At 44.9% G+C, this 13590-nt stretch overlaps 1 protein-coding gene across 6 annotated transcripts in view; it reads right to left on the bottom strand.

Moving 5' to 3' along the window:
* Positions 1–13590, bottom strand: part of OXR1 (oxidation resistance 1) — a 509161-nt gene that overhangs the window by 157925 nt on the left and 337646 nt on the right. The window contains exon 1 of one of the 6 annotated variants that reach the window (XM_034763482.1): positions 86–504. The exons of 4 other annotated variants lie outside the window; for them this stretch is intronic. In XM_034763482.1, coding sequence (XP_034619373.1) covers positions 86–242 — 157 coding nt within the window. In that variant the 5' untranslated portion in view covers positions 243–504. Of the gene's footprint in view, positions 1–85; positions 505–13590 lie in introns of those variants that run through there. One more of the 6 variants, XM_034763483.1, reaches the window with a different exon arrangement.

Raw genomic sequence — 13590 nt, 5'->3', positions numbered from 1 at the left:
CCCCCCCCCCCACGGGACACAGTCCCCCTCCCCCTTCACTGCACTCTCCCCCCCTAGTTACTGCCCCCCCGCGCGGAGCCGGCACCTGGTGCGGACGCTGGGCCCGGGCTCGGGCCCCTCTCCTGCAGGGAGTCGAGGAAGCGGACCTGGCGGGGGGCCCCGGGCGCGGCCCCCCACAGGCGGTTGGCGGTGCCGCGCAGCAGGCGGCCGCTCTTGCCGGTAAAGGTGGTGAGGTAATCCATGGCCGCGGGCTCAGGGGGCTCTGGCGGGGGGCGGCCCCATACGGGAGGGGATAGGAGGAAACTCCGGCCGCGCCGAGCCTCAGTCACCAACTTCTACAAAGTTTAGAGCGAGCCCCGCCCCGGGCCGCACTTAAAGGGGCCGCGTCCCCTAGCGGGGGGTGTGAGAGCGGCGGGCTGCAATCCCAGAACAACACGTCTTGGCCTGGCCGGAGTTTGACAGCTACGGGAGGAATCCCCCCATCCACCCACATCGGCCCGGGCGCCATGCCGCCTGCACGAGGGGCGGGGTGTGTGTAGGGGGGGTTGGGAACCCGCTTGCTGTGGGGGAGGGGTGTCGTGTAATTTCCTGTGTGCAGCTTGGGGTATGTGGTGTGCACGTATTGTGGGTGCAGTGTGTCACGTGTACTCTATGTGTTAGGGAGTGTTGTGTGTGGGTGTAAGGGATATGTGGTGTGGGGCGTGTCATATGTGTTGGGGGGGTGTTGTGTACTGTGTGGGTGGGTGTGTCAAGTATACTGTGTGCTGTGGAGATGTGGGTCTGTGTCACTAGTGTGCATGTATTGAGCATGGCAGAATGCCTGCCGCTCTGGCAGGGGTGAATGTGCTGTGGATGGATGCCCTGGTGTGGGTGTATCCAGCATTAAAACATATGTCTTGATTGGCAATTTCCCTTTCATAAAATGTATTATCTCATTTTTGTTAGAGGTTGTTTCTTGGGTGCTCTTTGAGATGTAAAAGAGGAAGGGGAGATCGAGTATACTTAGTAGAAGTTTTGCAAACTCTTACTCTCCTCTCCCATGAAACAAAATGGCCTACCTGTTAAGTGCATTCTGGACAGTATTCTGCAGAAATGCTGACCCCGAATGCTGCAGCAACTGTCATAAACAATAGTGTTTATGCACCAATATTACAATAGACTCTTGTATTTTTTAATAACAAAGGTTTGCAGCAGTGGCGTAGCCAGCTTCTCAGTGCAGGAGGAGCAACCATAAAAAAAGACGCCTCCCCTTGGCTCCTCCTCTGGCCACGCCCCTCCTTGGCTCCTCCTCCAGTCGCTCCACACGCTCCCCCCCCCCCCGGGCTCCTCCATGGCTGCGGCCATGCTGCGCCCCCCTTTGGAGGGGCTGGTGGGGGGGGCGGACGCGGGGGAAGGGTGGCGGGCGGGCGCTGTTCGCTTCTCCCGGGAGCTGGGGGGAGCAGAGCAGTGGGGCGGGCAGAACAAGGAGTAATGGTCTCAAGTTGCAGTGGGGGAGGTTTAGGTTGGATATTAGGAAAAACTTTTTCACTAGGAGGGGGTGAAGCACTGGAACGGGTTACCTAGGGAGGTGGTGGAATCTCCTTCCTTAGAAGTTTTTAAGATCAGGCTTGACAAAGCCCTGGCTGAGATGATTTAGTTGGGGATTGGTCCTGCTTTGAGCAGGGGGTTGGACTAAATGACCTCCTGAGGTCCCTTCCAACCCTGATATTCTATGATTCTAAGAATAAGACAGAGGACCCAATCCTCTACAAGGACTTAACAAAGCAGAGTCGGGTGCAACAGCATGGGGGTGGAAGAGCTGAATTGGTTTGCTCTTTGCCTCACCGTGAGGGGGAGCTGAAAGCTAAAGACCTCCATCTCTCCCCATTACAAGGACGTTATAAAATATCTAAAGAAAAGGCTTGGGTAGTTGGGACATGTACTGTATGGAAGATGGGAGAAATGCTAAGCAAGTGTTGAATTGGGTATCCAAGCGAGGAAAGAGAAAGCAAGGAATTCCAAAAACGAAATAGCAGAAGTCAGTAACAGAGGTTACTGAATGTATTGGCAAGAAGTACCACAACTAAAGAGTGACTGTAATCAATGAAAGAACTAGACTGCCTGATGCGGCAGCAGCACAGAAGGAACTAAGGTAAAGTCTCCCACCTCTCAGGAGAGTGCCCTAAACACTGGGCTATTGGTTATTTTGATGTACATCTCCCTCCGTCTCTCCTGTCGAAGCTGTTCCACTTTGGATAAATACTTAAATAATCATTGTGCCAGACAGAGAGAAAGTACAAGAGAATGACCCAAGTCTGGTGATTAGAGCACTCACCTGGGAAATGGGAGTTCCAGGAACAAGTCTCTCTGTTCCAAGGATTCTTTATTTATCCAAAGTATCTAGCTTCACCAGGAGAGATTAAAACAGACCCATATCAGAATATCCCATAGCTCCAGGTGAGTGCTCTAACCACTGAGATAAAAGTTATACGTGAGGCACCACCTCCAGTTTGTAACCTCAATTTTAAAAGATGCCGATCCAGTAGGCAGCCTCTGAGCACGCCTATCAGATTGGGCCCCATAGGCAAGATCAGTGGAGCAATTACCTATCTTTCCCTGGCTTGTGGATCATTCTGGCGCTTAGGCGTGAGATAGGCATCTAGACTCCTGTAGTGGGGTACGTGCCCAGAGACAGGAACTTAGGCACCTAGTGAACCTTTTCAGCAGAGATTTAGGCATCATGTGAGTTTAAGCACATACAGAGCTAGGCAGGAGCCAAGTTGGCAGGAGGGGAGGGGGAAAGTGGGGGGAATTGTGAATAGCAGTGGTGATTTAGGCATCCCAACACTCTTTGCTCCCCAGTCAGCCTATTACTCCTTTGTCATGAGCATATGGGTAACTGGGTATAGCATTTTCTTTGTCTCTCATTCATAACTGTTCTATTCCATCTGTGGTGCCCTGGTGCATCCTTGAGTTATGCATCGCAGAATCTAGTGACCTCACTTCTTTCCCATGGAAGCCCTGGAACTTGCAAAGCTTGAAGACATCAGCAACTCTACCATAAATCCCCAATTAAAATATGGCCCAAGACTTTAGCATAGAGGTAGATGGTTTCTGGAGGGGGTTGTTGAACCTAAAAAATCAAGTTCTGCTTTGTTTCAAGATTTAGGACTCACAGATTTTAAGGCCAGAGGGACCATTAGATCATCTAGTCTGATCTCCTATGCCTAGGGCCCTACCAAATTCACAGCTATGAAAAACACATCACAGATCGTGAAATCTGGTCTTCCCCTGTGAATTCTGGTCTTTTGTGTGCTTTTACCCTATTCTATACAGATTTCATGGGGGAGACCAGTGTTTCTCAAATTGGGGGTCCTGACCCAAAAGGGAGTTGTAGGGGCGTTGCAGTATTGCCACCCTTACTTCTGTGCTACCTTCAGAGCTGGGTGGCTGGAGAGTGGCGGCTGTTGGCCTGGCGCCCAGCTCTGAAGGCAGTGCCCCACCAGCGGCAGTGCAGAAGGAAGGGTGCCAATACCATACCATACCACTCTTACTTCTGCACTGCTGCCTTCAGAGCTGTGTGGCCAGAGAGTGGTGGCTGTTGACTAAGGGTCCAGCTCTGAAGACAGCAGTGCAGAAGTTAGGTTGGCAATACCATACCATGCCATCCTTCTGCGCTGCTGCTGGCAGCAGCTCTGCCTTCAGAGCTTGGCTCCCAGCCAGCAGCTGCCACTCTCTGGCCATCCAGCTCTGACAACAACTCTGCCACCACCAGCAGCACAGAAGTAAGGGTAGCAGTACCGCAATCCCCCACCTACAATAACCTTGCAACCTCCCCCCCGGCAACTCCTTTTTGGGTCAGGATGCCTACAATTACAACACTGAAATTTCAGATTTAAATATCTGAAATCATGAAATTTATGGTTTTTAAAATCCTAGGACCGTGAAACTGACCAAAATGGACTGTGAATTTGGTAGGGCCCTACCTATGCCACAGAATTTCATCCAGTTACTCTTGTTATGAGCCTGCTAAAGTTTTTATTTTTTCCAAACTACTTCGCCTGTTTCTAATCATAATGTGGTGCAATGATGTGGTACCTGTAGCTGCAAATGAAAAACATTGTTTTAATCAACTATCATATTGAAATTCCCTCTATATTTTTAAACAATCTGAACATTTTACAGAAGTAAATGATTTTCCATATTAATGTGAAAACAAAACCAACAGTACAATGCTATGGGCATAGCCCTACAAATCTCTTTAAGGACTCAGGTGCTGAGAGCCTGAAATTCCCTTTGAACTACAAATTAGTTTGGGTGGATTTTTTTGTTCTGACTTTAGAATAATATTTTCCTAATCAAGGCTTTTGGGTTACTTTTTAGTGCAAATACTTTATTTAAAATATGAGCTTGAATAGCACCTTATTGTCCTAACCTGGAAGGTGCTTTTAAAATGAATGAAAAGAGTTCAGCTGGATATATTGCTTAGATTTGGAATAGAATGACTAAGGAACCCGTCCTGCAAAGTGCTGAGGTCCCTCAATTTCCATTGCATGCTCACTGAAGGGGCCACACCACTAAATGGGAGTTGAGATGGTCAGCATCTTGCAGAGGAGGCATTCAACTCAATAGCAGTTGAGTGCACTCAGCACCTGCAGGATTGTTCCTTAAATTGCTGGGTTGCTCATCTAAACCATACATACAGCTCAATGTTTTAAATTTTTTTAAGCACCTGCCAGTTTAGGAGAGAGGGCCAGCCCAAGACCATATTTTAAATAAAGCTTTTCCACTGACAATAATCCTTGAAACAGGAAATAATATTTTTTTTTCATATTGTCAGTAAAAAAAACACCCCAATGACTTGTAGAGTAAATGACAGTCCATTCCAGAACTGATGAGTCTAAATCAGGAAATACAGAGTCACTGTGTGTATACCACAGGATGTTAGTCAGTCTGTGAGTTACAGAGCCAGAAAAACTTACAAGATCTAATCCAAAATACTATACTTACAACTGAGTTCATTACAAGTGGAATCTTGTCTTCTGTGAGAAAACTACATCAGGGTGCTGCCCTATTGATATATTTTGCTCATTTAGGGGATCAACAACATATGGTTGATCAACTTAACTTATCTTTATGTAAGTATTGCAAGTGCACCCATAAGTATGGTTTCTAGTTGCAGAGCTTTTTGGATAATTTGGGCTGGCATGTTCACCATTATTCTGGCTATATACCTGTCTGTGCAGTTACATTCTGTCTACCTACATTTCCCCTGTAGTTTCAAATGGATGTTTTTCTTCAATTCCAGTCCTACATTGTATGTATTTTTGCTGTGTGTTGTTAAAATAACTGCTACATTTCACCTCAAATTGACTATTAGAATTTAATTAACATTTTGATAAAGCATTCAAGGTATTTTGATGACTGATAACATTTTAGCTACTTTGATCTCAAATTGTTCTAAAACCTGATTATACAGGGATCATTCACTCCCTACTGAAATGTGGCAACCTCTGAGGTGGCATGCCATATTTGTGATTCACCAGAAACAACATGCAACAATATTTCTATTTAGAAGGGGAAATGCGGAACAATTTTCCCATTGAAACTACAGTGGCAATTTTAGGAAGACAGGATATTCCTAACTAAACTGAATTTTGGCCATGTCAGCAGGATTTATATGTCTCTCACAGAAAGTACCATAACAACTAAAAATAACTTAATAACGAAAAATGGATCCACCACTACCTGCTCAGTGTCCTCTAATACCTCATCCAAGCATTGATTTAGGCCCTGATCATGCAATTTGATCAGTGTAGGCAGTAGTGCCCACGGCCATATGCACGTTGCACACAGTGTGTGCCACCGGCAGTGGCAAGGAAGAAGAGTGCCGGCTGCCCCACTGCCTGCTCAGACTTGGCCTCACAACCCCTCTGTCATGATGGAGGGAGAGGGGTGGCCTTGTCCCACGTCCAGTAGCCTGTATCCCCTCTCAGTGATGGAGTGACACTGCCAGGCTGGAAGTTCACTGCTGAGCATGGCACAGACTCAGCTGCTTCTCAAATTAACATTATCCATACCACATCTTATGTCAGGGCAGCTAGATTTTCTTGAACATCACCATTCTGAATACTGACCGGGTTTGACCTGTCTAGCTTATGAGAGCTGACACAATGGTAGCCCACAGTAATATTTTCTGTTAAAAAAAGCTAATTTTCTGCAATGTTTCGTAAAGATTTTTTTTTCAAGTCTTAGGTTGGTTTCTTATTAGAAATAGTCTGAACAACCTCACAGAATAACACTTCCTGATTAAACTTGCTTTGTAACCCTCAGCATCCAGAAACACAATAACGACTTATTTATACCTGCCCCTGGAAATTTCCATTACATGCATCTGACGAAGTGGGCATTCACCCACAAAAGCTTATGCTCCAATACATCTGTTAGTCTTAAAGGTGCCACAGGACTCTCTGTTGCTTTTTACAATAATGACTGTTTTTGCTGAGGAAACCTTGCTGTTACTTCCATGTGACTGTTCAGCACTATTATATAAATGATAGACGCTGAGCTGGGGCTGTAAGGGCATGGATATTTTTCAAAGTTATTTTCTGATCTGTGACATTAGTGCAGCTGGTGTTAGCAAAGGTGTAAGTGCTAATGTGAGTGGAGCTCAATCACTTTCAGAATCGTATCATAAAATCCTGAGGGAAAGTGTCTCGCTCTGTAAAGCTCCAGGTAAATTTATGGCACTGTAGTAATGATTTATTTAATAATACACATTTGGTGGTTTCCTAATGCTGTAAATATAGACACATTTTAGTCCCACAGTGGGTTTTTTCCAACTTTAGGAACACATGGGCTACTTCCCAGCCTCAGATCAAATTTAGAATTATACCTCTCTGTGCATTTTGGCATCCAGTCTAGAAATGGGTGGGAGAGGGAGGAGGAGAAATTAATCTTGGCCAAGTAAAAAAGGACAAAATTAATAGGAAAAGATATTTTCAAGGGTGAAAAGAATATTACAACTAATTGGGGATTTAAGGAAGAAAAGGGTAAAACTACACAACAGCATGTGGTAGTGACCTATAATTACTTGTGGACAAATTTGGTACTTGTGAAAATACGTGTTAATTGCAGCAGCTAATACCAGGCAAAATGCCAGCAAATGCTATTCAAGCTTCCTCAGGATTCTGCCAACACACATGCTTGCTATAGAAGAAATGAGGCTCTTTCATGCCATACTTGCCAAATTTCCCAATACTACTGAGCTGCAGACAAATGTGAACAAAGACTGAGATGTAAACAGCTGCCTTATTTTCTCTTGTGAATTAGGATTTGAACCAGATCTCTGAGATGAAAATCTAGTGTAGACCTAATCCCAGTAATTTGGTATTCACTTAAAAATCAATGTTAATTACTGTATAAACTCTCTCTATATATGAAAATTTAATTTTAGTAGTTTGTACAAACTTCTTTTGCTTTTAGGGAATAAACATTGTAAGTTCCTTTTCAAATGTGAGTGCCTAAAGGGCACCCACTTCACAATTCATAACTCAAATTACTGCTTAGATGCTCAAATACATATTTTAGCACCCACATATGGAATTGGGGTGCCCCAATTTAAAGTATTTTTACTAATTTGATACTAAGGGCACATTTAAAAAAAGTTAGGGAAGAAAATCACAAGAGTTTGTATCTATGGTAGGCTTACCACTTTTCTGTTAGCTCTATCACCTAGGCCCCAATCTTACAATAGGATGGGTCTCCCTATCAGGATTGAGACCTTAGACCAGACGTGGGCAAACTACGTCCTGCAGGCCACATCCGTCCCGGCCCCTGAGCTCCCGGCCGGGGAGTCTAGTCCCTGGCCCCTCCCCCGCTGTGCCCCCTCCCGGCAGCGGGCCGCGCTTTGGGTCGCCGCTCCCGCTGGGCAGCGTGGTGAGCGCAGCTGGCTCTGGCTGGGTGTCGTGGCTGCGAGCTCCTGCTGCTGGTAAAAGGGCGGGGAGCGGGGGGGGGTTCAGTAAGGGAGTGGGGGGTCCTGGGGGGGCAGTCAGGGAGGAGGGAGCGGTTGGATAGGGCGGAGGTTCTGGGGGGGCGGTCAGGGGATGGGGAACAGGGAGGGTTGGGAGTGGGAGTCCTGGGGGGCCTGTCAGGGGGTGGGGATGTGAATAGGGGTCGGGAGGGCAGTCAGGGGACAGGGAGCGGGGGGGCTTGGATAAGGGGGGAGGTCCTGGTGGGGTAATTAGAGGCAGGGGGTCCCAGGAGGGGGTGGTCAGGGGACGAGGAGCAGAGGGCGGTTGGATAGGGGGTGGGAGACCCGGGGGGGGCTGTCAGGGGGCGGGGTTGTGCATAGGGGTCGGGGCAGTCAGGGGACGGGGAGCAGGGGGGTTGGATAGGGGGCGGGGGTCCCGGGAGGGGGCGGTCAGTGGACAAGGAGCAGGGGGAGTTGGATGGGTTGGGAGTTCTGAGGGGGGCAGTCAGGGGGTGGGAAGTGAGAGGGGGCGGATAGGGGGCGGGGGCCAGGCTGTTTGGGGAGGCACAGCCTTCCTTACCCGGCCCTCCATACAGATGCGCAACCCCGATGTGGCCCTCGGGCCAAAAAGTTTGCCCACCCCTGCCTTAGACTCAATTTTTGTAATATTTAATTACTGTAACATTCTGAAGGGTTTTAGATGCCACAAGCCTTCAAGTTTCCTTTGTCTTATCAAATCTAATGAGTTCCAAACTGACAAGTCATGCCTGTCAGATGTTATAGTAAAGATATCTGAGTTTGTTGTTAGCTCCTCTGGCCTGTACGGTCTCTGTCTACTCTGTTGTACATGTTGTTAGTTACATAAGTATTGTTTTTAGTTTTTACACTCAGTGTTAATCCAAGGTCAAACTACACTGATTTGTGATGGTTTACCCAACAGGTTCTTTCCTCTTTTATAGGAACTTCTGAAATTCTGGTGAGAAAACCTGCCTAATATTTATTCTTGCATCTATGCAAGGATTTCAAAAAGACGAATGCCATAATTTAAAGAAAATTAGGCTGTGACAATGGAAGGAAAATAAAATTATAATACAGTACAATCAAGCACGAGATATTACTGCAGTCCAATCAAGAGATATGAACAAATTCATAGTAATGCTCTGCACAGTACAATGGAAGAGTTTGAATGTAAGACTAATTTAAAGATTGAAAGCTTTTTACAGTCTCTTTCTGCAAAACAGTTTGGGAATTGAATGAAACCAGAGATTTAAAAAATGATCTTCCGTTTTGGGTGTGTCTGTTTTTTGGACATAACTTTAGATGCCTGAGGCCTGATTTAAAGAGGTCCAGAGCACCAACAGTCTCTATTGACTTCAACTGCTAGGCAACTCTGAAAATTAGGCTTTGTGGGCTACAACCTACTCTGTTATGCTGGAAATCATTTCCAAAATTAAATGACACAATGTATGCTATATGGTTATGGGGAACTGGGGGGAAAAAAAGTTCAATCACATTTCTTTTCTTATTTTCCTTAACAAACACACACTCTCTCCCTCTCATATTATATATATATATATATATATATATATATGGCTACATTATCAAATGTTTATGGAAATATATTTTAGGACTTCAATTCATATTTAATTGGTCAAGATCAGTTTATTAAAAAAGGAACTAGCTGTTCTGCTTAGAGTTTTTTGTGTTTTTGGAGAGGATCAATCCTGATCTTCATGGGATTTTGTGTTTGTGTGCATGCACGTTCTCTTTTAATGATACCCACTTGGTGAGACCTCATCAGAACAAAGTTAATTTTTGATGCTGTACACAGATGTCTCTCTGTCTGTCTCCTCCTCTTATTGACATTTTCTGTTTTTTTCCACCATGTACAGTATTTCGAAACTGAATTTGGAAAAAGACTGAAGTGCTGTTGATTGATTCATTGGATTTGCTAGCTAATCACTTCTTTCTTCATGTAGGCATAAGCGATACATCTACATTTTGCTTCCAAAATCAAGAAGTGATTTTAGATCAGTCATATTTGATTCTTTGGAATACAGTCAATATGTGCCTTAATTCTTTTTTCATGCCTGCAGTATAATCTAACTGAAGCTGTTCTTTCTCTAAAGCTCATTAAATGTCCATCGTCTTCTTTTAACATATTGTGTCTTTATAATGAGCTTCCTAATTCTCTTACTTAGAGACAATAGAGCCTGATTTTCATTTACACTTAGGCCCCTGTTCACTGTCAGAGTGGTTTAAATGGGCCTTAGTGCAAATGAGAATTGGGCCCAGTAGCATAACAAATGCTGCTACAAGGAGGATCCTCACAGCGATGAAAGTCCAGTACCATATTACAGCCCTTCTCAAGACTACACAGATTGCACAAATTAGGTTTCAGGGCAGTACTCACATTTTACTGATCACTTCATACATTAACCTGTGTATGTTAGACATTTTCTGCAGTATCTTTTTAAAGTCCTACTCATATGCCATGCTCTATAGCTACTAGACTTACATATTCCAAGATAACTTCATTGGTATCAGGTAAAGAATTAATGTGTGTACCAAAATTCCACAGTGGTAGAACTCTCCCATATAACATACATTATATGTATAAACATAGTATTTTTAAACATAAACTGAAATCCTTTCATTAACATCTGACTTCAGCCCTGTTGTGTCTCTTTCTCCTTGCAGTAACATTAATATAGCACAGTTTGCCAGCCCAAATATTCAGCAGTATCTAATATGCTGAATTTAAAAGTAAACAAATATATTATTGGTACAAATATAATATAGTTTGACTTTCAGCCCTGAATCAACTCTTCTACTCCTTCACGGCACAGAAAGAATTAATATGGTCAAAGCTACACAGCTAATCAATAGCTGAGCTGAGTATACAACAGAAGATTTCCTAGCCCCTAATCCCACCTCTGACCATTTGACCATGCTGTATCCGTGTTAGAAAGGTTTGAATTAAGAGTCATGGGACACAAAGAATGTCTAGTCAGTGACCACAAACTCATTTCTTAGCCTTATGACCACCCCTGTTCTGAATATCAACAATGTGATCTACCAGCCTTAGAACAAGCAATGTCTTCCCTCGGGAAAGAGCATTTTATTAAATGAGAGCGTTTTTGTTTCTTTGAGGACACAATAAAATGTATATCAACTGCTCCCACTGCCTTCGGTTGGTTTCTGATTAGGCTCTTGAGGGGGAGAACAGTTCACTGGAGATTTTAGTTCTAGTTCCAGGTTAAAATATATTATCAGTAGGGCCAAACGTGTGCTATTCCTACACAAGGAAGAGCAGAAAGCACAAGCAGCCGCATAAACAGACAAATTATTTCAGATCCTAATAGAAGTATCCAAAACTACAGTCAGGGTGTGGCACAGTGCAGGGATACACTAGATGCATCCCCTTTCCTCTGGCAATATCCCCTATTCCCCCATGACTGTGGTGATCCTCTTCTGACCTGGTTTGTCCAGTGCTCAAACTCAATCCACCAGCAGAATGGGGCAAAATGGCAGCAGAGGCCCTACACTTCTTCTGATTGCTCTTGGGATGTTTTTCTAATAAACATCTCACCATTTTGTTTTAACACATAGCTCTATATAGGCAATGCTTTCTTGAGTTAATGCCTCATTCAGCATTAATTATGTATCTTTCTTGGCTAGCTGTGATGCACCTGATTTATTTTAAAATAACCTTGTTTCAGTGGCTGAAACCCTAGTTATACATACCTTTTTCTGAGTTGTCTAAATCTGTGCACGACATTCTTGAAGTTCTCGTTTAAATGAAAACCAGCAAGTGATGTTGATCTTATTAGTGGGAAGTTCTGCTTTTTTCCTGATAAAACTTCCTTTGTAGGGAACATGTGCTCACCCACTCTTGTCCCCTCCCCCACTGGCACCAATTGTCCCCTCCCCCACTGGCATTCACTTCTACATTAGGATGTAGGAAACATATGGCTAGTTACTCACTCTTTGTGCATGAAACCTTTTGGGACAGTTACTAACATTTACCCTGAAATATCAAAATAGATTGTATCTATCTAGCTATATTCTTTCAAAGCAACTCAGCATAGTATGAGCACTGGATTAAGAACGTAGAGTTTGCATAGAGTTGCTCTTCTTAGATTCAGCAGCTTGATATGATGTTCTCTATCATTTTAATTCCTCGTCTTTGATTACTGCTGCAAGGCTTTCACAAAAGGCAATTTTCAATGTGTTCTCTAAAGGATAAACCCACCTAAATACAGAGCTCTGGTACTAAGCCCCGTGCACCACTTAAGTGCCTTGCAAAAGGCTTAAGTTATCCATAGGGTCTTACACTTCCCCTTTATACTATGATGAATTTCATCCTGAATGGTTAGACTTTTCCTCTTTATCTTTTTTTGGTAAGTCAAGGCAGGATGTTGGGACACGGGTGTTGCAAAGCGGAGCACCACCGCACCTAACTTTTAGGGGCCTAGAAAAATCACAGGAACAACACTGCAATCCACAAAGCAGAGTTAGGTGCCTGGCTCCTATACAATGAGTAGGGAGAGATAGGCACCTTAGGATGTGATCCATAAAACACAGCACGCTTCACAGGGAGCCAGCTAAATTAGCTAATGGAAGACATCAACTGAGCGGCATGTGCTACGCTCCATCCCTCTCATGGAGATAGGCACATAAGTCCAGGCTGCAGGGAGATGCCTACCTCTGCTTGCAATCCGTGAATGGGAACCCACTGCCTAGAGTCAGGCAGCTAAGATACCTAAGCTGCTTCTTGTGGGAATGAGCTACCTGCCTCGCTCCACACAAAACGGCTGGAGGAGGAGGAAATGTGGTGCCCACCCTTTAACTTTTAGCCCAATGGTTAGAGCACTTGCCTAGGATATGGGAGACCCAAGTTAAATTCCCCTCTCTCTGCCAGAGTTAGAGAAAGGATTTGAAGGGGGGAGGTCTTCCCATCTCTCACATGAGTGCTCAAACCACTGAGCTATGGGATATGCTGATGTGGGGTCCCTCAGTGTCATCTGTTGAAGTGTTCCATTCTGGCTAAATGAGATGGGAGTATGGGACTGGGCCCAGGGTCATGCACCTCTACGGTTGGTGCCTGAACCACTGGACCACAGAAATCATTCCCACTCATTCTTTCTCTTTGGTCCAATGACTATTCCACTATGGATAAATACTTAAAGTCATTGGGCCAGTGAATGAAGACTGGCGGGAGGGGGGAGGGGGAGAGGGAGGGAGGGAATGATTCTGTAGTCCAGTGATTAGGGCATCCACTTGGGATGTGGGAGACCCCCAGGTCCAGTCCCCCAGATCCAATCACTCTGCAGCTGCTTCAAACAGCAACACATTTAAGAAGATTGGAGTGGGCTGAATAGCCCCCACATAGCATCTGGTCAAGAGGAGCCCCCCTCTCAAAACTAAATGGAAAGCAACTGTGTAGAATGAGGGGAGTGAGAACAACAGGGTTGAAAAGTGGAATTTCACTTGCTAACCTCTGTGCTTCCCTTGTAGAGACTGTAGCAGTTGCCAGGACACCTCTCTTGTACTCTGGAAGACCTTTGCTCTGATATTAGGAGATTGCTCCTGCTGTTTCTTTCCCAAGCTTCCCTATATTACTTGGCAGGTAGTAG

The sequence above is a fragment of the Trachemys scripta genome, chromosome 2 (assembly GCF_013100865.1).
Source record: "Trachemys scripta elegans isolate TJP31775 chromosome 2, CAS_Tse_1.0, whole genome shotgun sequence".
NCBI lineage: Eukaryota > Metazoa > Chordata > Testudines > Emydidae > Trachemys > Trachemys scripta.
This window is presented reverse-complemented; position numbering and strand designations above follow the sequence as displayed.